The 24,800-nt window shown below is 39.5% G+C and overlaps 2 protein-coding genes and 2 long non-coding RNA genes across 4 annotated transcripts in view; 3 read left to right on the forward strand and 1 right to left on the reverse strand.

Moving 5' to 3' along the window:
* Window positions 1–2,962: 2,962 nt before the first annotated feature.
* LOC131108220 (uncharacterized) lies at window positions 2,963–4,379 on the forward strand. The gene is made up of 3 exons (XR_009120433.1): window positions 2,963–3,015; window positions 3,136–3,174; window positions 4,107–4,379. It is a non-coding gene; the product is annotated as an uncharacterized LOC131108220 (long non-coding RNA).
* Window positions 4,380–13,369: 8,990 nt separating this feature from the next.
* LOC131108215 (homeobox protein Hox-D4b-like) lies at window positions 13,370–16,066 on the forward strand. Its single transcript, XM_058059081.1, has 2 exons — window positions 13,370–14,100; window positions 15,011–16,066. The coding sequence occupies exons 1-2, from the start codon at window positions 13,638–13,640 to the stop codon at window positions 15,304–15,306; spliced, it is 759 nt and encodes a 252-aa protein (XP_057915064.1). The 5' UTR covers window positions 13,370–13,637; the 3' UTR covers window positions 15,307–16,066.
* Window positions 16,067–17,447: 1,381 nt separating this feature from the next.
* On the forward strand, window positions 17,448–21,619 carry mtx2 (metaxin 2). Its single transcript, XM_058059080.1, has 10 exons — window positions 17,448–17,614; window positions 18,426–18,473; window positions 18,861–18,907; window positions 18,996–19,068; window positions 19,158–19,234; window positions 19,425–19,517; window positions 20,176–20,214; window positions 20,305–20,430; window positions 20,505–20,581; window positions 20,876–21,619. Exons 1-10 carry the CDS (start codon window positions 17,575–17,577, stop codon window positions 21,033–21,035), a joined length of 780 nt encoding a protein of 259 aa, XP_057915063.1. The 5' UTR covers window positions 17,448–17,574; the 3' UTR covers window positions 21,036–21,619.
* LOC131108219 (uncharacterized) overlaps window positions 19,387–24,800 on the reverse strand; it is a 113,596-nt gene continuing 108,182 nt past the window's right edge. Inside the window, exon 4 of the long non-coding RNA XR_009120432.1 lies at window positions 19,387–21,713. This is a non-coding gene — a long non-coding RNA (uncharacterized LOC131108219). The remainder of the gene's footprint in view (window positions 21,714–24,800) is intronic.

Here is a 24,800-nt window from a genome sequence, read left to right on the forward strand (position 1 = left end):
TCATAAGCCTCGGGGAAGAAGGCTGTTTGGAGGTTGTCTGTCAACATAAAATTGGACAAAACAAACAAATAAAAGGTTTTATGTGGTAAAAATGGAGATGTTAACGAGATGCTTTGATGTTCTTCATTTGGAACGTTCTAGTTCAGAGGCTACTTGTGGAGTGGAAATCGTAAATGTGTGCAGGAATCGAATAAAACACTTGTTTTTGTTTGTTTGTTTGTTTTACATTTAACCGTCAAAAGCACAACAAAAAATCAGATGTGGAGGTGCAGCCATTTTTGCCTTTGTTTTTAATTATCCCTTGGCATATTGTAAAAAAAACACTATTAATTCATGAATAATTATTGAGATATATTAATGGATATTGCACTGGTTTGCTTTGTCACCTATAATATGAAGCTAAATGGGGATGTTTTGTTCAGATAACCTTTACTGGATTGGTTTTAGAATCTTTATTGAATTAAAATGTAACTGTGTGCTTCAAGGAGACAAGTATTGCAGGCTTTATGACAAAAAAAACAAAAATATCAAATGTAGTGTTATGAGAAAAGCAATTAAAGCTGCTACACATGCATCGAACCTGCAGTCTTTCAAGTATCCAGCAGTGGGCGTCTTTACTTCCGGCTGTGTACTTGGGATTCACCTCATTAGCTCATACTTGATGCAAATGTTAATCACTGACTTATTCAATTACAAAATAGTCAAATAAAACGCATTCATTAAGGCAAATGTTCCAATTATAAGATTTCGAAGCTGCACTGCAACACAGACACTGTTTTTGTTTGTTGGAAAAGCTCCAGGGTGCGTTCATGCTCTCTGCCCGATGGAATATTTGCCTCGGTGGAGTGTTTTAAGTTTTTTTGATGAGCCTCTTCCTTCTTTACAATGTGGACTTCCTGCGTCGTAATTCACCGTGGCAGGCCCACATTAAACAACACATCCCCTGAGCTCCTTTAAACACATTAAGGCTGGCTCCTTGGGACCTGCATCACTTTCGTACTGTAACCTTCACACACCATCAACTTGTCTCTCTTGACAACTTTTGACAATGAAATAACCCTGAAAGTATTGTTTCTTTGCATAATTGTGAGGGGGATCGAATTGTAATAATAATAATTTAAGAAAAGTTAATTTTAAATTTTTAAATTTAAAAAAGTTAATTTTGCTTGTTTGATGACAGCGCCATATTTAATAAGTGTTTACCTGCACCTCTGTTCATTACAAATAACTAAATGATTCAAGGGTAATCATAGGTGGCTAGTACTGTAGTATTGTAGTACTGCAGTACTGCATGCCCCCTACTTCCTGCTTTGAGCACGTACCTAACATGCATCCCCACTGATGACAGCAATTTGACCAACTTTAGCTACTAGCATGAGCTATCTTTGAAAGTGTAGTATAGTCTATTGTAACAACATGACTGAAAATCGTAGGTGTGTGTGTGTGTGTGTGTGTGTGTGTGTGTGTGTGTGTGTGTGTGTGTGTGTGTGTGTGTGTGAACACCAGACAGCCACGTGTGACCAATCATCTTCGTGCAATTTTAATGCAGTTGAATTTGAAATACATAATACAATAACACAACATTATTTTTTTATTTTTATTTTTAAACCCCTTTTAAAAAAGAATGCTTTACTCCTGCTTTCGAGCCACAATAAATTTAATTCATTTTTATAGAATACACTGCTTTATTTTACATTACATAATGTATTTTAATACAAGTCTATTCTTCTTAATTTCATTTTCTGTGATGTACAGCATTTTTTTAAAAATCGGTATTAGACCAAATAGTTTGTGTTATATTACCTAACCCCACGGTCCTTTTAACTGCCACAATTTGGTTGCGTCAAACGGTGCAATGACAATAAAAGCGTATTGTATTCTATTATTGGCAAACGTCTTGCAATAAAACGAAGTCAAACACGATGGAATACAGGGACAAAAGATTTGATTTCAAAGCCTCTTCTATGGAGGACTATATTCCTGCTGACTGGATTCCTTTCAGCTTGAATTAAACACACACACACTTCTATACAAATTAAATGGCTGTCTGTCAGTTATTTTAATAATAAAAAAGATGTATTCAAGTTGAATTGAAAAATATTTCAAACACTATTTGTGACTAATTGGACGGAAAAATACTGATGTGATCGTTTTGTTTTCCAATTATAGCCAACTCCACAATTATAATAATAATATTAATAATGCCACAGACTTGCATATTTTTTTTAATCTCACATTTTTATTATGATTGAAAAACGGCGTATCGAATCACTGCATTGCGGGGTTTTTTTTTTAATTCTTGCAGTCATCCTCTCTGCAGACACTACGTCAGATGCAAGACAATATTCGGCTAAGAACAATAGGCCTACCCGGGTCTACAAAGCTGTGCCTTTGAAGGTTTTAGGTATACAAATATACTAAAAAGGGAAAAACTGAGGACAAAAAATTACATAGCAAAAAACTCCAAAACAGAACAACAAAAAAAAAACCAACAACACACACAATAAAGTCCAAATTAAGGGCATATTATTTGCAGTTATGTAGATATTATATTATCTATTGGTTATTGTTGTTACAGAAGGAAGAACATCTTATTTAGTTAAGTTTAGTTATTTTTACATTTGAAAATGTAAAAATTAGGTTCTATTTATTTCCATTCAAACAATGACTTTGTTATTATTGATTATGTGTCGTTTTGTGTGTGTGTGGGGGGGGGGTGTACAAGTACAACGAATGTAAAAAAAAAGACTTTAGTGTTGATAAAATGTGTTTTCTTTGTTGAAATGATTGTTGTCCTTAAAAATAATGTCAAACATTGCTTGTTGGTGCAGATGCTACAAATCACACACACACACACACACAGAAACTCCCTACACGTTTTTTTTAAACAAGCACATGTTGGACGCCATTGGCCACTTCCGGTCACGTGTGAGCGCGGCGTTCCTCGTCTCTCACCCGCGAACCTCGCCCCCGCGTGTAGACGTGCAGCCTCTCGTGCGCCTCGACACACGCAAGGTAAAAACTTCTCTTGTGTTGTTTTGTCAACATTTCACGCACTTTGAACGAATATTTGTTGGTGGGGGGGTTTCGTGTTTCTGCATAAAACAAAGTTGTGGCTTTGACTTTTTTTTTTAGGATGCTGAATTGCCACGTGAAGGATGATCACATGATCAGGTAAGCTTTGAATGACCTTTATGTATTGTTTCATATAATTGCACAGAAAAATCGTATGTTGTGGTTTGGTGACGACGACTGCCTGCAGAATTCGGCTTAAAGTGAAAGTGTGATGACGTCATTGGAATGGGGGAAGGAGGGTGGGCATGCAGTTGCATTGCAACGTGAAGACGTTGGTCTGCTTCGTGTATAGTTTGGAGCCTCAATGAGACTTTTGCACGACTAATGCATTGCAAGGATGATCTCATAGCATTATTACATGACATCATCTTATGATTATTTGCTTTGAATAACCTTCCGGTCATATTTTTTTAGATTATAAAGGAGCAGCTCATGACAACCAAGATTGTAAACAATCCAAACTTACTTTATTCTAGAATATTCTTGCCTCTTTTTTGAGATGTTGGAAAATATGGGCAGATGGACGCAAGGAGGCCCCATTTGTTCTTGTGTTTTGTTGGTTTTATGAGGCCATTCTGGGGGTCACACATGCAAACAAAAAACAAGAGACAGGCTAGGCTGTATTTTATGGGTTTTTTTTCCTTTCTTTTACAATTGTACATTTCCTTGGCTTGGGGTGGGGTGGGTAGGCTGAGTTGGGAGAGGAGATAGAGGAGAAACAAAGACAGTATTTCACTGGTGCTGCTCAGTGGAGCTCAACTGGCACTCAGTATTTACAGCCTACTGCAATGCGGCAGTGTGTGTGTGTGTGTGTGTGTGTGTGTGTGTGTGTGTGTGTGTGTGTGTGTGTGTGAGGGAGAGAGAGAGTGTGAGAGACAAAGCGAAGAGACAAAAGCAGACAAGCAAAGACGCCATACAAACCTGTAAATTTACACCATGGAGACAGACCGATGCACACAAGACACAGTTTGATGTTTTTGGTGCTGATTGTGGTTTTGGCTCTGTGTGTTTGTGGTGTGTGTGTCATGCAGGACAAGCCATAAGTCGCCGATGAAGGAGAAGAAGAGGAGCACCAGCTGCATATTCTGCATGTAAGCCAAAAGTCTCACTGCTTCTATTGCACATTTGTGCATTGGAGTGCTTTTGCATACAGAAATCCCACGTAGAAACACTTGAACACATCATTTTCACCCACAGAAGGGCCCCTTGTATGAATTCAATAGTGATTATTACAAGCATTAAGTGTTAATGATCTGGACCAAAAAAAAAACATATACTAACAAGACCAAAATATGTACCTTAAAGATGACTGATGCTAACATTTAATTGACACTTTTAATTATATTTGGTAATGTACATATAAGTTGCAACAGCAATACATTATGCTGTTAACTGATTATTTAAAAAAAAGTAGAAACAGCTCTCAGATGAAGTACAATTGTACACCACTGCAAACTACTACCACAAGAATAAACATAAGACTAAGCATTATTATACTTGGATTCCATTAACCATATCTGTAAATAGTCTTCTGTATTCGAGTCATACATTCTTATTTTGTGGGATTTGAAGATTAATAGAAATCGTGTAGAAAGAGGTGCAGAGTATTGCTATGGCAACACTGCAGAGACGCTGGGGTGACGCCCATTTTTCAAGTGCAATCTGCCATTACACCATATTCACCGCTAGGGGGTGCTACCATACAGGGAAAAAACATCATAGGGACGACACAAGCTTGTGAAATTACTCAAGAAACCTTTCGAGAAATTATCATTTTTAGATGTTTATGTGGATAACACAACACTGACGCGAAAAAAACGCATGCCAGAATATTTTTAAAGTAGAGTGGTAAAAGCTAAAAGTGACCCAAGAAATCGTAAATATAAAACCAGTGGGTGAAACCGAGCCATGAGGTAGACGCTTTGCACTCTTCTGGCCACTAGATGGCACCATAGACTTGTGGAGCAACTCTGTATTGCAACCGAGGCGCCACTGCGGCAGTTTTGGCATAACGTCATACAACTTCAAAAGGCCACCTCCAGACAAGGGCTTCTAATCTTGCAGCTGCAGAGCTACACACCTCTAGGTGGTGCGTTCACGAACATGGGACGATTAGGACAGACGTAATTCATGACAAAAACACACAAAATCAACCACAACCAGTGATCTTATTTTTAATTGGTTGTGTATTAAAGATATAGTAGCGATAATTAAAATGTGTATATGTAAGAAATGTACACGGTTTGAAGTGAGTATTTTTGTTTAGCTTTTGGTATGACGCATTGTTGTGACTGACACACACACACACACACACACACACTCGGGGTTCTGTTGCGTGTTTTCACAGCGCCCCTTTATGGCTTTATTGCTGTCCTTTTACGGAAATCAAAGCAGGAAACAAATGTTCCAAACAGCATTCCACTCCAGGAGCATCCGGAAAAGTGCAAAAGAGGCGTTTGTTGAGAGTCTTGTTTGGATTGGGATCAGACGTCTGGAGGCGTGCACGTGTAGAACAGGCATAGAGAAATCTAATTTAACGAATATAAGTTTTAAAAAATCACACCCATAGAGACTAAATATGATAATGTTATTGATATGATAAACTTTCGTCTAGAAAACGGCCAAATTAAACCACAAAAAAGACCAAATGTTAATAAAATGCGTTTTAGTATGGATTAAAGAAGATTTTTCCTCCCCCCTTGGCTGTGGAAGCTTCCCGGGCTGTTAATTTATGGGCCGGCGTGGGAGACGCGAAAAAAGGGAACACGTGACGGTAATAAAGTGTGTTTTATTGCCGGTGTAGTGACAGGCACCAAAATATAACTCAGAAGGTCCTCGACAGGCGGCCACATCTCTAAATTGTCCCCACAATCTGCAGCCTGCTCGCAGGGAGAGACCAAATTCCGAGCTAAGAGGGATTTTTTACCGTTTTGTATTTTGCAGCGTGTTTGTTCCGACCGTAATGAGACGATAGTGAGGGGAGGAGGGGGATGGGGATGGGGGGGATCGTGGTGAAGAAATCGATGGTCCGAGGACCCCGTCTTGACCCCGGTGGGATGAACGAGGGGGTCCAGAGATCCACCTGTGTGTCCAATATGACATCCAATTAAGTCACTCAGGGTTTAGACATGTTGGTGGAAAGGACGTGTGTTCTCGTGGACGTCCACGCACGCGAGCACCGAGTCGTCCACTCGTGGAAGAAAGCCTGCAGGTGACTTTCAAGGCTGCTTCGGCCGGTAAGAACTGTATTTACTTACTGTATGTACTTCTTCATTCAAATGTGCATTTAAAATATTATTATATGATTATATGACATTGTTAAATTTAAGGATGCAGATAAAATGAAAAATTTTAGTTTGGAACATGACATTAAATAAAAAAAAATCATATGCATTAATTTGTCAAGTCATTCTGCAAAATAATTTCAGATAGCAGTCTGCATTTTACACATTAATATATGTGGGCTATTGTTTATTATTTAATGTTATTACAACGATAACAATTTACGATTTACGTACGTTGCTGCAATTATTATTTTATTTAAATCTGAAACATTTTGTGCAATAATTCTGGATTTATTTGAAGAATATATACTAAATAATTTTAAGTGCGTACGTAAAAACAACCGTTTACTAATTATCTGTTTCAAAAAACATTATTGATACTGCACATGGCATTTTTTAAATTAATAATTCCATTTAAAAAAACAATTGTGTAATATACTGCCGGCAAATTTTTAAAAAAACATTGTAAACATATATGTATCCATGTGAAATATCCTGAAAGTCTCCTGTGGTGGATGTTTGGGTGGAAGGCATCTCATACAATGTTTATGCAGGCTACCAGTACAGTAAAAAAAAAAAAAAGACTGTAAAGTGACGCTAAAGAACAAGCACTGTGCACGTGGTCCAGGCGGGATGGGGATTAGATGCCATAAATCTTAAATATCTGTGACGTTAACCCTTCCATAACAACATATAAGATGACGTGGGATGGTAGGATATTACAGTGTTTATTAAATTATATTATATAGGATTTTATAGTGCTGGATTTTGATGTTTTTAGGACTCGTGCAACAAGTTGTTCTTATATTAAGAGCATTTAAAATTAACTTTGTATTACATGGAGCCTATGCGTGGCAATAAACTGTATTAAATATATATTTTTTTCGTTTCAATGTAATATTTGTACTAAGGCAAATTAGTTTTTTCCCTCCTCAATACACTGTTAATGGGACATTAATTTTTTTCACATATATCTATATATATATTACGCCAAATTAAGTGACTTTGTGGTGATACGGTGGCAATTTGGCGGCTGCAATCGAGACAGTACGGGCTACATGTCTTGCAGGTTAATGTCTAAACCGGGTTAAAGCTGCTCTCAGCCCGGCTTTGACCCGGCCCAAGCCCGGGGGCGGAGGGGTGAGCCGGCGGTCAGCCTGTCTAAGATGAAAAAGTGAAACGACCCCAGAAAAGAAAGAAAAGCGGCCCATGTGAATGGCTTTAAGACTGCACATATGCGGGTCGGGTTAAGACAATCTTGCAGGGGCGACTGTGACTGCAGCATATGTATAGTGCAGTAAATGTAATAAATGTATGCATTCAGGAATAATGCAAATGGTGCAAATGGTGATAGTGATGCACGAAATGCAGCAAATTTATGATAACTTTTTCCTTAAATATTGCAATTTTACATGAACGAGAGTTGCTACGTGTTTTAAGGATGCACCAACATTAGCTTACATCACGCTCTCACGCTTTTAACCCTTCCACTGCCGCCCTTTTGCACAACAATAATGCGCGCCCAGAAGCTGCGCGTGGAAACAATGCGACTCCCGCAGCCCCGAGTGAACTCTGCGTGGTCCCCAGCACGCAGGCCCCCGCCTGGCCCTGTCCAGCAGGACTAATGGGCCGGTGAAGCCGCGGTCAACGCTTCTGTGTGACCCTGCGGCGACCTGAGCGGCAGCTAGGCAGCATTCTCCCACAAGAATGCCCTTTCAGGACCATCGCTCCCTTGTTGTTGTTGGTAGTGTTGTCCCTATAAAAAAAGAAGGAGTCCTACAAAGTTCACAGCTATTCATTCAAAAGGTGTGATGACTCTTGTGCCCCCCCCCCCCCCACTCCATCCCGAAAAAAAAGAGTTTTTTGGTCCAGAAGAATTGAGAAAAATGAAAATCTTCACCCCCTTTTTTCTCTTCCATTGTAGGCTTGGATTAATAGTTCTGTGTTGAATAGATTTGCGCTCACTTGTGTTTGCTAAACTAGTCATTATTCAAACAGATCAATTAGGACTTTCTGCCATTGTCTGATATTGTTTTCTTCCTTAGAATTCATCCATTAATTCATAATGACTCTTCAATTGTCATGATGATTGTGACCAAAATGATCACAATTATCAATGATGTGAAATTAGTTGGGTCTTGATCACCATTAACCATAACTTGACTTCCGCCATGTTTAGTTATATCTAATTAAAAGAGGTGGGAAATGGAATTACTTCTGCGTTTCAAAATATCAAACAAAATATTAGGAGAATGTCGACTGAGGTGAGTCACTTCCGTCAAATATTCAGATATTTTGGATTGTCACGAGTCTGTGACATCATTGGTATTGTATTGTTGTCTGCATGGCAACGACAAGCCGGTGTTTTCAGATTTTCCCACTTTGAAAGCCGTTTAAAAAACCCCAAAATCATTTCCGGTCACCCATAACACCGTTCCCATGTGGACAAGAGGCTGGAACGAAACAATACTTTGCCGTTTTGATCTGAAAAGACTTCTGTGCGGATAGCCTGTTAATCATTTGGCGACGACAATGTCGGCTGCCTTTTGTAAACAAACGGCAGAAAGGTGTAACATCACTTTTGCGTATGTGTGTCACTTCTCGGACGGTTTGCGTGCACATCGATCGACAAGTCACGTTTTTTGGGTAATGTTAACGGGCAGCTTAAAAATTCATAAACAAAAAAAAAAATCTGAGTTGACATCATACCCTGCCGTGTGAACGTAGCCTAAGACTGTAAACCCAGTAAAGATTATCCATAGACTACATTTGGAATGTCAGATATTTCAATGTGTTTCAATGTGGGAGCATACTCTTCCTTCTCGAGATGTTCGATATTGGCTTTCTTACCGATATTGTCCAGTACTTCATTACCGATATCAACCTATAAACCAACACTGATAATGACAGCAGCTCTTGCCGTGTAATGAACCCATTGTTCTTTTACAGTGATTCATGAATTTCTGTTGCAAAATAAGACAAATACTACAATATGGAATATTTTATGGAATAAGTGCCACACTATTGCCAACATTTTGTTGCAACGATATAGTCATCAAAAAGTATGACGACTAAAATAACACATTCTACTATCAACAGCAACAAAACAATTTGGAAAGCTGCACATTTCTATGTTGCACAAACATCTGTTTAAGAACAAAGTCAAGTGTAAAGTATGAAACTGGGTAGTTTTTTTTGCCACTTATTTTGTTGCATAGCTCTACATGTGGCTTAGAGTGATTTTCAAGAGATGTGATATTAGACTAAAATAATTGAAGATGACTTACTCTACCTTTGAATATGTAGGGCTTTAATTCCAGACTGCAGACATACCAAGCTTGCTGGGATGTTGTCTGGAGCATGGTGCGGGATGATGAGTACGTCACTCGCATTCAAACATTATTATTGGCAACAAAACCATAACGACATAATCAAAGTTCTAATTTTTACCGATATTGGCTAACCGATATTATCGGACATCGCTAGTTCCTTCCCTACTTCAGACTAGGCTATGTTTACACAACAACAAATACTTCTCGCTGAATACAGATAAGTAAGGTGTCAGAGATTGTATGATTTAATGAAAACAAAATATTAGCGCCTGAAAACTCTTAGAAAACAAGTAAAAAAATGACTTTGAAAACAGAGGACATATGCAACTATATCGTGACTAACAACAGTGATCTGCAACATCCAAGTGTACATTACCTACACCGCTCAAACATCCAATATTTGCATACAGCACATTATAAACTGACAAATGCAAATAAAGGGAATTCAAAATACCAATAATTTCAAAATAGAAGCTTGAGGACAAGTAGTTCTTACTGAAACTGACATCAGAAACTACTGACCTGGCATGTATATTACACAGCAGTTCCAGACAATTTCAAAACCAAAGGAAAGCCTGTTTAGCTTTGTTAGTCATGCAAACCATCCGTATAAATGATCCAAAGCAAGAGGTGCCCTTATTGTGCACATTTGTCCTACTACCATTGCATTAAAGTACTTCTGTAATTATGGCTCCATCATATGTACATGAGTCAAAAAGCATGCATGGGACAAATTGCATTGGATCATCGTTATGGTCCAGTTGGGGTTATTCGTGTAAACGCCTGCAGGCTGCATCATCGTTTTTTTTTTTTTTAATGTACTGGTCTGTGTATATTAGCCACTATCATGCATAATGACGCTAACGTTTGCATTGCAGCTGGAAGCTTGTTTGCATGTCCTTAAAGCCTGACAGACGACTTCCTGTGTTTAAAACAACAAAATACGAATATAGCAGCAAACGGCTCACACAGACTCGGGTCATTTATTATTTAGCGGTGCAAGACTTGTTAGATTGTGATACTATATATGCACCAATGTTTGTTTTCTATGCTTTTTGTCTAATGACTAACGTCCATGTTGTTGCATGTGGCAAGAACTAACAATCAAACCTCAGCAACTGTGCTGATCAATTGATATACACTCTATAGAGATTCTTTTTTTTTAATCAAATCTTTAGTTTCTTGCTATTTTGTCTCAGAAGAATTTAGTAGGAATTTGCACAAACAGTTCAGAAATGGATTGGACTACAGTTATTGATTGGCATGTACTTCACAATAAAACACTATCAATTTCAGACAATGATGTGTTATGACTGTACAAAAACAGTATTTCAGGAAACCTTTAGAATTTTATAGTGGTCCTTTTCATAGCGAATTCTCACCAAATGTTATGTACGTTTGGTAAACTGGTACAAAAAGAGCCAAAAAGCTGAGCACTTCTTTATAGTAACTATTTGAGGTTTCCCTAGCAATTTGGACATCAGAATTTCAGAGCCAAAAAATATGGAAATGGGTTACGTTTTCTGTGAAATCCTACTAAATTCTCAGTCACTTGTTTTCCAACGCTTTGTCTAAAACTGCGCATGCATGATTTGCGATGTGGAAGCTACACACAGAAGCATTCCTGAGCCTTGTAACAAGTATGTCACTGAAGCCAAGAACGTGTTGAGATTATTTTCGACGACCCCCCCACCCTCTCTCCCTGCACCGCCCCCATCCCCAGAAAGAGGACACTGGAGTGTGAAGCTGTCACCGACAGCATTGCATGCTTCGCCTATAAATACCCTGTAGAACCGAATGTGTGTGGACTCTGCTCGGTCACAGATTGGGTTCTAGGGGAGTCTATGGGCGACGACTAACCATCGATCACACTTTGTAAACGCGTTGGGGGAGAGGGACCGCCTATACCTTGCTAGAGGTGCTGCTTTTTAGAATGTTCGATTGAAGATGCTTCAGTGTGCGCTCGGCAAGGAGAGCCAATGTCAGGAGGGAGTTATCTAAAGTCACCTATAGGCTGCTATATGTTTATGCAACAAGAATCTGAGACTGAATGTACATGCCAGGCCACAAGTTGGTGATGTCTTTTGTCAGGAAATATGCAGCATTTGAATAAAGGCTTTGATCAGTCACGTGTTGGACTCATTAGTGTTGTATACAAGGTACACTGATGGAGAAGTCCTATGAATATGCACGCTAATGGTCCGCCACTTAAACGCTTTATCAAATGTCCACTTGGAGACGAGATTTTCAGGCTCCAGAATCTGCATTGTCAAAACAATAATGTTTAATCTGCTTTCGCTCATATACGTAAACTGCCTCTGAAAGGAACCGTATGCAGCGATTTTCCCAGAAATACAAGCATTATCTCAGGCCCTTTTCCTGTTTTGAGTGCGTAAGCTACGCTGGTTGTAGCACAAACACGAGTTAGAATGATGGTGATATGACAAAGTTTAGTTTCTAACGTTAGCATGTTCATTGAATGTATACGTATAGTCTACCGTGACAACAATGTAAATCATTGCGATTATGAGACTACTTTCTGTGTACTTGCTTGGAAATACACAAATACCAGAAAGCCGTGAGTGACTGATCATCTTATTCGAAAAAAGAACAACAATGTTTAATATTGAAAATACAAACATTTTTAGACATTTTGCTCTTTTAATCACTATTGGCAAAATAGGCTTTTTTGGTTACCAGCTGCATACTGCCCACTTAATGTAAAGTATTGTATTTTTAAATATAAAGCTATCATCACAACCGCATCACTTTTACACCCATGCTTACAATTCTATTTTAATTAAATAGTTTTCCACCCCCATTTAATGGCTTTCACTATTGTCCCAATTTAAAGGTGTCAAATGAGATAAGAACATTCAATCTAAACTGCTCCAACAAAGCAGTCAGGCATGATTAAAACCAGCAATTAAAGCGAACTTTAGCCTCTTCATGGGCACTTATAGGTAATTCATTAGACGCTGGAAGCCAGATCAAACTATTAGATACTATTAGACGGTTCACATGCACTGCAGGGTCAGTCATTATGAAATAAAGCCTCCACCGGAGCCCAAAAAAAAGTCATTAATAAGGTTCTTTTACATGCATGGATGGATACTTGGGATTATTCTGGGGGGCATCTTGCAGATCACTGATGCAGGGATGGACAACAAAAAAAAGCAGCATCATTTATTTAGCTTCGTGTGAGGGCTTAATTTAGCATTTTCGATTTTGTATGGCAGCAACATCATTTTTTAAAAGGTCCCTGCACTATTTTTCAAAGCTGTACATTTGATTTGGCCTTTAGAAGCAGAGTTGGTGATGGTGAACGGGACACCTCAAGATGACCCCTGCCTATAACAAAGCCAACTACTAGTCACTGTCTGGGAGCCTTTTTATTCCCATTCTTGTAGGATGCCCTTTTTGGACGGTCACGTTTTGTTGTCCCATCCTTTGACTGCGGCCACAAGGCCAAATATGGCCCCCAAGTCCCCTCAATATGGGCCCGATTAATTTTTCAGCGAGGGCCATCTGTGGGGGTAAAAGTCAGTCAGCTAAAAGTCATAAATCTACTGTGCGTGTTCAATAGGATGGGGGAGGAGAGGGGGCACATCAACGCGCAGCAGTAGAAATAGATGATATAGATAAGAGAAATTAGACACACGCGGTTTAAATCTACAAACAAACCATTTTCTCATTTACTTCAGCGGTAAATCTTCATTAGGCTTCTAATTAACTTTTTCGTTTCTTCGATAAAAAAGAATTGTGACACGCTCCCGAAAAAGCGACGCCTCTCATTGGCTGCCCGCAGGGTCACATGGTTCTAGCGGCCGTCCGTCTATTTGACAGCCGCGGGATGGCTTGATGCCAGAGGGGGGAAAAAGGGACAGAGAAGAGGGGAGAGAAAGAAAAATTAGTATTCTCCTACCAGCTTCGCTATAAATCAATCATGGAGTCCTACGTGGTGAGCTGCAAATATGCTGAGCCGCATTTCCCGCCTTGTGAAGAAGATTACAGTCATTTCACTGACCAAGGGGGGTATTATAATAGCAACCAGGAGAGTGGCACCTACGGAGGGCGATACCAGGCCGCGCAGCCCCCTCCGCCTCCGTACGCACCCCAGCCAACCGCCTATGAACACTCCTTGCAGGGGCATCACCACCGGGAGGATGCAGAGCAGCTGCCCCAGCAAGGTACGCCTTTCCCGGGCTACAGGGAGCAAGACGCAGCCGAGAAGGAGGGGTACCCCTTGGCGGCGGAGCTGCAGTGCCAAGCCTGGATGACGTGCACCAATAAGCCCGCTCAGGTGCAGAGGAGAGGCGCCGGAGGAGGTGGAGGAGGAGGCTGCCAGGCTAAAGACAAGCCGCCCATTGTGGTCTACCCCTGGATGAAGAAAGTGCACGTCGCCCACGGTGAGGATTCTAATCTCGCTGCTTGATGTTGTCTATTTGCACTTTTTTACACCTTGGACGTCATTTTTATTTTATGCCTCCCTCGCTGCTGCTGCTGCTGCTCCCCGGCACAGACAACTCATCTGACCCCCTACCCCCCCTGCCTTGTAGTGTTTTGTCCATTTGGGAGCACCATTTCTTGTGGCGAGTTATTTATGATCTCAGTGAGAGTCGGGCAGAATTACAGCCGCTATAAACTTTTATGGCTCTCTCTCTTTCTGTATGCATGTTTGTGTGTTTGTGTGTGTGTGTGTAAGTGTGTGTGTGTGTAACCTGCCAATGAACAAAGAGATAGGCCTTAATAGTAGAAAATGGTTTCTTAACCAATTTGTTGGTCAACCACAAATGGACACTGACATTGCAAGACGTTGCTACACTTTAAAAAAAATGGTTGCCATAGAAAGATAAATACTAAGGTGTTTTTTTTTATCAGAAGCCAATACGTTATCAATTAATTGTTTTCATTTACTTAATACACTGCCGAGGCTATGTTGACAATTGTACTTTACTATTTCAATTATAGTTGTAAAATAAACGGAAGAAATAGCATGGAAACTTTATTTTTGACAATTGTTTCAATGTAGTACATGTATTATTTAATATTTATTTAATATAGGGGGTCCATAGAGTTTAAGAACAAATCTGAACCAATTGCAAATACAATTGGACATCTTGTGTAACCGTTTGCTTATAGTAAAGGTATGTCTAAAGTAAATATATTATGGTTTTTATTTTTTCCCCTAAATGCATAGATATTGTAAATATTGAAATGTCAATATAGATCCATATGAATATCTAGCTTTACGTTTTTAGATTGCTATAGCAAAAAAAATATGGAAGGAAAAAAATTATAATTTCTGTCCAATTCCAGTCAACCCAAACCACGTGGGCCCGGAACCGAAGCGGCTGCGGACGGCCTACACGCGTCAGCAGGTCCTGGAGCTGGAGAAGGAGTTCCACTTCAGCCGCTACCTCACGCGCCGCCGCCGCGTGGAGGTGGCTCACGCACTGTGCCTGTCAGAGCGCCAGGTCAAGGTGTGGTTCCAGAACCGGCGCATGCGCTGGAAGAAGGACAATAAACTGCCCAACACTAAGGGACGCAGCAAGGCCAAGAAAGTCGTGGGTGGCGGGGGAGACGGCGCGGGCAAGGCGGCCATCCCGGTTTGAGTTTGTAGCCGGAGTGATGATCCAGGGCGACACCCCCCCCCCCCCCCACTAATTATCCATTGGAGGTCCTACATTTAGCCTTATATTATAGCATAGCTTCTCCGTCATCTGTTACATTTCAGCACATCATGCCAAAAAGTTCTGGATCTCCTGGAATAATTCCTTTCATTCTCATTTCTTTTGGGCCAGAGATGGTTTGAGTTGAAGAGAACAGGGTTTTTTATTATTAATATTATTATTATTTCAACAGGGTAAGCATGATACAGGGTTCTATATGTGAGGCTTGTATGCACATGACCAAAATGTTTCCACTTTAAGGACAAAAACAGAGGCGCCAAATGGACTGACTGTTGATTTTATTTGCAAGAGCTTCCAAAAGCAATAGGACGAGTAGCCATAGCATGCACAGCTGAGCTCCAAAAGGTGATGTTCTTGGAGGTTCTTAATGCAAACAACATATTTGTCTCAGGGTTACTTACAGGGTTTAGTCCATTCTGCACCACAGCATGCTCACTATACAAAGAATAATGTCATTTTTTTGGTTGTTTTATTGTTTATTATTCCAGTATAGTATGCTATTCGCCTCCGTCAGTACTTATTTTGTATGTGTATTGTCTTAAAGCATATTTTATTCTTTGTAGCAAATGTGTGTTCTTTTGTATGTGCTCTTTAAAAGGTGAAGAAATACAACAATACCCATTCGTGTATGAGTTTTATATGTGAGAAATGTTTTTGAATAAAAAAAAGTTAGATAAGTAAATAAAAAATAGCTTTACTATATACTTGTCTTTCACTGTACTGTATTTTATCTGACATCCTATAATTTGCTTTTTACCCCACAATGGAGGAAAACATGACTTTGGGGGTGTTAATTTAGTTGACAATAGATCAGAAACTGAAGCGATTTTATTTTTAAATGGTCCAGTAGTTTTTTTTATTGACTGTTAAGAGCACAAATTCAGTGAATTCGTTGCTGTTGACATTTTCAACTGCAAACGCTACGGGAAGCCACAAGGACACATGATACACACATTATACAGGTCACAGCGTGGACACACTTGCACGCAAAGCAGCTTTGGGTGCATGGGGGAAATGAGCGCCAATTGAGTGGTGCTTTAATTGGAGGCTTCCGTTGGAGACAAATGGGCAGGAAAGAGCGAGCCAGGATATTTATCAAACGCCTTGAGACTGACCGAAAACATTTGTGTCTTAGATTGGAGGCTGTAGCAAGCCTAAGATTGATTAAAATGTGCTCTTATTAAAATATGAACGTGTATATTATGCATCATGATGCAGATTACTATGTAGGCCATCAAGTTATCAAGTTAACACATTGATTCAATACAGACCAGCACCATATTCAATGGGTACAAGCGGGGGAAAAAATACAAGAACTACAGTACCTTCATTGTGCATTTTTGTCCATCTCTCGTCATGTCCATGGTTTTTGTAGTGGCCTTCCCTCAATGTTGATTTTGTTGGGTCAAGGACGACCTCCTGCGGCCTGATTGTGAATTGCAGCAACAAAACAAGAGGCAACATGTGAGAAGCAATACTGAGGCCAGAATAGAAAAGGTTAAATGACAAATAATTACCTAGTTGAAAGGTTGCTTTTGTTATAAAATCACATTTATCACAAATTAACAACCTACTGCTTAATTGGTGTCATGCATGTATTTACATTACAATATTTGTGGTATAAAGACATTCCTATTCTAGGCCCGTCATCATAATATATTTTGCTGGAGACATGTCAATAAACAATATTGTCACATTTTTATGATGATTAATATGGCATAAGAATGCAAGTACACTGTATCAGCATTCTCTAGACCAGACTAACGACACAGAATAAATCTTCATCCAATCTTACCTTTATGTCAGAACATATCCCACTTTGTGCAACCCGTTCATGGATAACTTGTGCCAGGATAATTAAGATATCCCAAGCTTAATTCCATACTTTTGGTGTTGAGACAGAGGTCCACCCTCTTGTGAGCCTGCATTTTATTTGCATTACATACTGAAGTCAAATTTTATGGAAAAACGTGTCCAAATTTGTCTGAAAACAAGCCATAATTTTCATGCTGCAAGCGGAACAAAAAAAGTTGGCATTCAACGTTCCTAGTCGGACACGACGTCCTGGCGGACCAGTCAGTGTCTGCGAAGCTTGTCCTTAAACTCACATGAAGCAGATCTGACCTTAGGCTCCGTGTTAAGTTGTAACTTTAAAATAAGAGGATATTAAAAGGACACTTTAAGGGCAAAATGTCTCTTGCGGCGGACGCCTTCGTATCACAAATGGCGGGTAAAGTGTTGCTCTGTGCATCAATTTAGGTGTCAGTGTACAACTAGCTAGCTAGCTAACACCTGTATCTGCCATAGTTGTACCATTACTCAGCAAAGGCAGTGGTTAAACACCAGATACCTGCTAGGTTTTAACGGCAACAATAGTTGCCCTGTATTAACAGTTTCGATAGGCGGACGGTTACCCGTCAGCAAGCTAGAAAGCTAATCGAGTGTAGCACTAGCAGTCAGTTACGCCATTAGCATGTTTTTGACGTACCTTACGTCATCTTCGTGGCCTAACGTAAGTTAACAGGAGAGGAGTTTACATGGTTTCTGGTGGAGTTTCATTTTTCCCAGCATCTGCTTCGGTTGTTTTCGTCGACATTTTGCCAGCTTTAAGCAATGACTAAACATCACAATGTATTTCACTTTAGGTAGGTTAGTGGCCTACCTTGGTTTTGAATCTCTGCTGCTCATCTCGACTCTGTTCTGCTCTGCGTGACCCGGAAATTACAAAAGCCCCGCCATTTTGACGCTATATTTATAACTTCCGGTCTGAGTCTGACCTCTGAACTCTTGATTAAAAACCGACCAAATTTTCATTGAAAACCAACCAATTGTAAATCATTTAAGTACAATTGTTTTATCAGTACTTTTAACTGTTTCCATGAAAAATATTGTGAAATTTTGCCATGTTTTTTTTCAGTAAACATGATTCCTCACAGGCAATGCATTGGGTGCATCTACATACTAGAATACACTTTTAAGGGGTCTGTAGTTTACCAGTCTGTATTTTTTTTTTACTGTTCTTGTGTTTGTGACTTGGACAGCTGCTGAGCCTTGGCCCGAGACTGCAACCTTGTACCAGCCTCTCAAGGGTGAGTTTGTGTGCAATGAACATATAATGCTTTTGTTAGCAATTTACCAATAAGAGTCGGTTATGGGGCTGACTATACGCTTAATGTTTTACTTGTAGATTAATTAGAAATGACATCATCATCTTTCATTATTATTCATAGGTGGTGAGTAGTTTACATTATACAATGTAAACTGCGCTTTATAAGTGTGAGGGGGATATTATAGGGTTTAGCATCTAAAATGGGCTTTTTATGTGTGTGTACTTTAGTCACTGTATTTCTCCAATCGCTGGGGGTCTCAGCGAGATCTATTGTACAAGAGTCATTGTCACATACGGTATATGTGGATGTATGTGTAAGACATGAGCAGATAAACAATACTAATTATGTTCTTTTGGACTGTTGCAGAGGACCAGATTCTGCTATCAGAGTGTGCCTCATCGCTAGCTGTTCAGGTCAGATCTTTTCTCTTCCAGTGCTTGTATTGAATCCCATTGTAGTCTTGAGGTGTCCCTAATGAAGCTTGTTTTGTCTCTTGTGCAGGCTTACTTGAGGATGTGTGGTCTGCCCGTGCAGGTGGTTTGCAAAGCCAATGCAGAATACATGTCGCCCTCTGGTGAGTCTACATGCAAATGCAGGATGTTGTCAAGCCCTCTGCATAATTAACTAATTTGTGATCGAAGTCATGTCATGGTTTCCGTTTAGGCAAGATTCCCTTTATCCATGTGGGAAACCAGGTGGTGTCAGAACTGGGTCCAATAGTGCAGTTTACTAAAGCCAAGGTGGGTGACACTTCAATGTTTGGACAATGATGATTGTGTACCATACACATGTGTATCATACAAATGAGAAACCATTTTTCTGTCAAACTGTGGCCATCATTAAAACTGCACAGGCACAAGTGAATATTATATTCAAATGTTTTCCAGCAGTTTATTTGAGAAGCTCACTTTTGACCTCGATTTGTTTTAGGGTCATTCTCTGAGCGACGGCTTGGATGACATTCAGAGGGCTGAAATGAAAGCGTACATGGAGTTGGTCAACAACATGCTGCTGACTGCAGAGGTACACATACACAGTTAATGGAGGTGTGGAAAAACAATATGAAACGAGGGAAGCTGAGCTACAGTACGAGATTGACGTTCATTGCATTTGAAGGGCTCAAGGCGAACTTTGTTTTTTACTAGGAGCACTAACTTTAAATTGTAGGGGCGCACACTGACTTGCAAAGTAAACATTCAGATTTCCTCTCATTTTCACTGTTTTACTGACAAATACTATTAAGTCCAATAGCGCTTTCTTTTCACACACATCAGTCCGTGTTTGTCCCCTTTCTTCCTCTTTAGGAGTCAATCTGGGTTAGTAAATGAGCTCATTTGCATGTTACTGTCAGCTATTGGGCTGAAGTGTAGAGCAGAAGTTTGTCACCAACAAAAAAAAATCAATAATAATCAAATAAAATCAGTAAATTAATTGATAGGGTTGCCAACTTCTGCAAAAGTAAACAAAGGACATTTTGTTTGGGCTTTTTTGCTGTTAATTGTGTAATCTCATGCCTGTTTAAGAATAATACTAATAATACTGGGAAGGTGAGGATAAGTAGCACAGAAAATAGATGGATGAATATTTTTGCATTGTACTTTTCTTAAAATTAATGTTAAAAGCTGTTCTCATCTCATGTTGGGTGTCTCGGGTTACACACACACACTTGTCTCTCTTCCAGCTGTACGTCCAGTGGTGTGACGACGCCACTGCCGCTGAGGTGAGTCGGCGCTCTTTGATTGTGATCCCAGCATCCTAGCTTCTGGTGGGTCACATCCTGTTATGTGTTCACCACCGCGGTGTTGTGCAGATCACTCGACCCAGATACAGCAGCCCGTACTCGTGGCCTCTCAGCACCGTCCTCGCCTACCAGAAGCAATGGGAGGTCCGCAGGAAGATGAACGCCATCGGCTGGGGAGGAAAAAGCCTGGAGCAGGTCAGCAACAAGCTAAATTTAGCTTATTGTGGCGCCTATCTATTTTGGTCATACTTTTGTTTTGTGTGCCTCAGGTGTACGAGGACGTGAGTCAGTGCTGCCAGGCTCTCTCTCAGCGGCTTGGAACGCAGCCTTTCTTTTTCAATAAACAGTATGTATTCTCTGGGCCGCAACCTCTTTAGTATTTGATGTACTTAACATTTTGATCATTTCTGTAAATTGTTTTCAGTACTATAAAGTGGAGAAAACATGAACTGGTCACTGTAGCACCTCCCTGTGGAAGAAGGCTGTAACTGCAGAGTCTCCTTAACTGTGGCACACAAAAAAAATATTCAATGAATAGCTTACAATCCACGATTGAAATAATGTATCATAATTGTTTATCCCATGCAAAGTCTAACATAACATAACATAAAGTCTAACATTAATTGTGTGTATGTTTCAGGCCAACCGAGCTAGACGCCCTCGTGTTTGGCCACCTCTTCACCATCCTGACCACCAGGCTGACCAGCACCGAGCTGGCCGAGCGGGTCAGGAGCTACAGCAACCTGCTCTCCTTCTGCAGGCGCATCGAGCTCACCTACTTCGAAGACAAGACCTCCTGAAGGACTCGACCGGACTTGATCTGTCTGGATTGTACATAACATTAAAAGATGATAAACTGTTAAGTCATTCACACCCAGCCCCTTTATTTCCTTTCTGCTTGCACATTGCTGCATGCTTGCTGGATGTGCAGAGGTTGCTTCTGGTGAAGAATCAAGAATCAGTACAAAAGTCCACAAGAGTCTGCAACATACTGGACATCATCATTACCTCTAAGCTGTATGTATTTATTATGATGATGAATTGTGTTTTTCCATTATTTGCTCCAGAAGTCTTGGAAGCACAAGAGTACAATGATAAAGAGGATTTATGAGTTATTTTTGTGTGTGAATGAAGGTGCCTCCCAAATTAAAGTTATGACATTAAACACACTGACTGTTCACTGTATTGGATGAGATCTGCTTTTATAAAGATAATAATGCTGTTTATGATTGTAGCTGCATTTTGAATTTGTATTGCATCATGCTGAGCACTGTTTCCAATATTTCTATACGTTTATCCAGCCTACTGGATGGTCAAAACATTAAAACAGCGTTTTAAACGTTTCCGGCCCACAGACAAGCTGAGAGTTAGCGTCTGATCACCTCCGGTTTCCCTCCTGCTGCAGTTTCTATGTCTGTCGTTGTGGTTTCCTCTACAGGTCAATGTGTGACCTTTGAACTTCCAGGAGCTGCAGCAGCCTGAGCGATGGCCGTGGGGTTCGGAGGTCGTTGACGATGCAGGAGATGGACCGACAGGAAGAAATAAACAGACAGAAAAATGAACATCTCATTAATGACACTGGATTGTGCGAGAAGTTGAATGTTCTCATATTTGCTCTTTTACACTCAGGGCTGCATATTAAAAGGATGCATTTTGATATATATATATATTTTTAAACCACCATGTCACCACTTACCACCAAGTGTTTTGATATCTAAAGGGGTATTTCTTCCATTAAAGACAACACAAAGCCTTGTCCATGTTTATATTTTACAACATTTTTAGCTGTGCTCCTGTAATACATCTACAGTGTGAGAGCAAATCTCATCTCGTTTTATCCCATTATCTCAAACATAATCTCGTACTGTGTCTCAGCTTTCCTCGTTTCATATTGTTTTTCCATGATTTAACCTCATCTCATCATCTCTCATCTCATTACGTCTAATTGGATATTGTCTGATCTCATCACCGTGTCTTTCATCTCATATCTAATCTCATTTTGTCTCGAAGATTTTCATAGCTGTCTCAGACAATGCCTGTTACGATGGAGTATTAAAATAACCCGAGATTTCCAGAATGAAGTCTTAAATGTACGATATAAAATAACTTGTAATATCACGTGAATAAAGTCTTAAATCTATGAGAAAATACTCATTACTTCATGTTCCAGGCATTGCTTAGGACAGCTATGAAAAGAGGGGACTTTGGCCTTGGGCACAGTGAAAAGGGGGCGGGGTAAGGAAGGCGGAAATGACAAGGGTTAGCCATGCTAGCTTGACTGAAGAAAGAGGAAAGTTTCCCTCCTTCCTGAAGAGCTATGCAATATTTTTCGTTATTCGTTATACACTTTACTCTCGTAAATGTACAACTTTATGCTCGTAGTATTACAACTTTTTTCTTGTAAATGTACAATTTTATTCTACTAAAAAAACGACGTTATTGTCACAGTACGACTTTTTTCTTGAAAATGTACAATTTTATTCTCGTACATTTATGACTTTATTTCTCATGAATTTATAATTGTATTCTTGTAAATTTTACAATTGAGGTAATTTAGTAAAAACAACTAAAATTATATCTAAAATGACTTCACTATTTTTCCACTACGCACACTAAAAAGTCAATATTTGGCTATTTTTAACGTGTCTATTTGTGTATTTTAAACTTTTTTGTTGCTGTTATTATTCGATGTTTTGTTGTTATGCACATTTGGAGCAGCCGGACCGGATTTTAAAATGTTTTTTTTTGTCTAAGAAACGCCCACCTCGACCATTGAGCGCCACTGTTGCAATGACAATAGATGTCCACAAGGGGGTAGCAAATACACAGAAAAATATTGTCCTGCTGAAAACACAATGAGCAGCAAAACTGAAGAAAAGAACTGAATTATGCACACTTATCAGTATTTTTCATTTACTCTGTTATTGCACACACTGTTCTTTATATTAACACCAAATTAAAAATTGTCACCGTGATACATAAATATATTGTATTATTAAAATAATTTGTTTTCATTACAATATAGATATACTGTAATTGCAGCTGTCTGCACTGACATACTTTCCTGATGCATGATGCTTTATGATGTAACAAAACGCAAAACACACACACAGAGGAATTATCAAAGATGGAGGTGTAATATTAAAGCAACAAGAGTGACTCAATTCCTATTCCTGCCAAGCTTGATAAGAGTTGACATGTAACACATGTAAACACATCCTTGCATTTCTCTCCTCAGCCTTCAGGGATATGCAAATGATTCAGGAATGCTGCGGCAGTCTTTTAGTACAATGTTAGCCGTCTTTTCTCCCTATAATAAAAGCCCTGAATAAAAAAAAAGATGACATAAATGCATGTGAGAGTGAAGGCTGCTACATCAGTGAACGGTGCTGTTAAGGACACCAGCGTGATGAGGTGTGTGTGTGTTTGTGATTGTGAAAATGAACACATCAGCCGCCTTAAAACCAAACAATGTACCCGCACTTCAAGTCCAGATTGTGTCTCGTGACTCTTTGTGATAATTAAGATGGGTGACAATTAGCCTGCAGCTACCCTGTCTAATGTGACACTTCACATCACGTGCACGCTCTCCGTTAGACGCACTGCCTGCCGTCCAACAATGTGTTTTCTCACATGTGGTGACCCACTTCATCTGGAATTGCTTCCCAGTTCAGTTAAGTGTATGTTGGTCTACATTCGGGAAATGTTGATAAAAAAGGGGTGTATTTTCATAGCTTATTCAATCCCAGTCATTTCTCTGTACCGTCCATTTTTGATGATTTCGACTGATTTTTCAAGGTACACACAAAATATTGTGTTCATGGGCTAAACATGACATGGTGTCTAGACATGGTGTAAACCAAAAGATAGATTAGACTCTCATTTCTCATCAGAAAGCATAAATCTAAAGCTAAGACTCTCATTTCTCATCAGAAAGCATAAATCTAAAGCTAAAACCTACCCATAACATGTAACGTAAAACTGTCATTTCCAAATGGCCGCAAGGCATGCTGGGTAGTCCAGCTGCAAGAACAATATGAATTGACTTGGGTGGAGTTTTTTTTTTTGACATGATACCGAGCACAGATATGTTTGTATGTCCACGCGGCGCAGTAGGTCGGTTAGTTACTAGGTACAGATTGATTAGATAGAAAAAAATAAAATAATAAATAATAAATAATAAATAATAAATAATAAATAATAAATAATAAATAATAAATAATAAATAATAAATAATAAATAATAAATAATAAATAAATGACCTCAAATATATTATTGCGTGTGCGTGTGGGCAGGTAGAGGTGCTTACACGACACTACAAAGTTAAAATTTTTTTTTTTAGAAATTCCCAGTGGGCTTGGCGGGCTTGATGTGGCCTGTGGGCCGCACTTTTCAGAGGATGGATCAAAAAAAGAAGAGATAAATAAAAAGGATCTTTTCTATGCTGTAGTAACCGCCATTTCCTGTTCTATGGTTATCATCACAAGTTTCCTCTTTTGCTATCACTGCTACTCTTCTTTGTTGGCAATGCAAACAACATGCCGGACTGATGGTTGACTTTTGAG

Source organism: Doryrhamphus excisus, chromosome 20, assembly GCF_030265055.1.
Source record: "Doryrhamphus excisus isolate RoL2022-K1 chromosome 20, RoL_Dexc_1.0, whole genome shotgun sequence".
Taxonomy (NCBI): Eukaryota; Metazoa; Chordata; class Actinopteri; order Syngnathiformes; family Syngnathidae; genus Doryrhamphus; species Doryrhamphus excisus.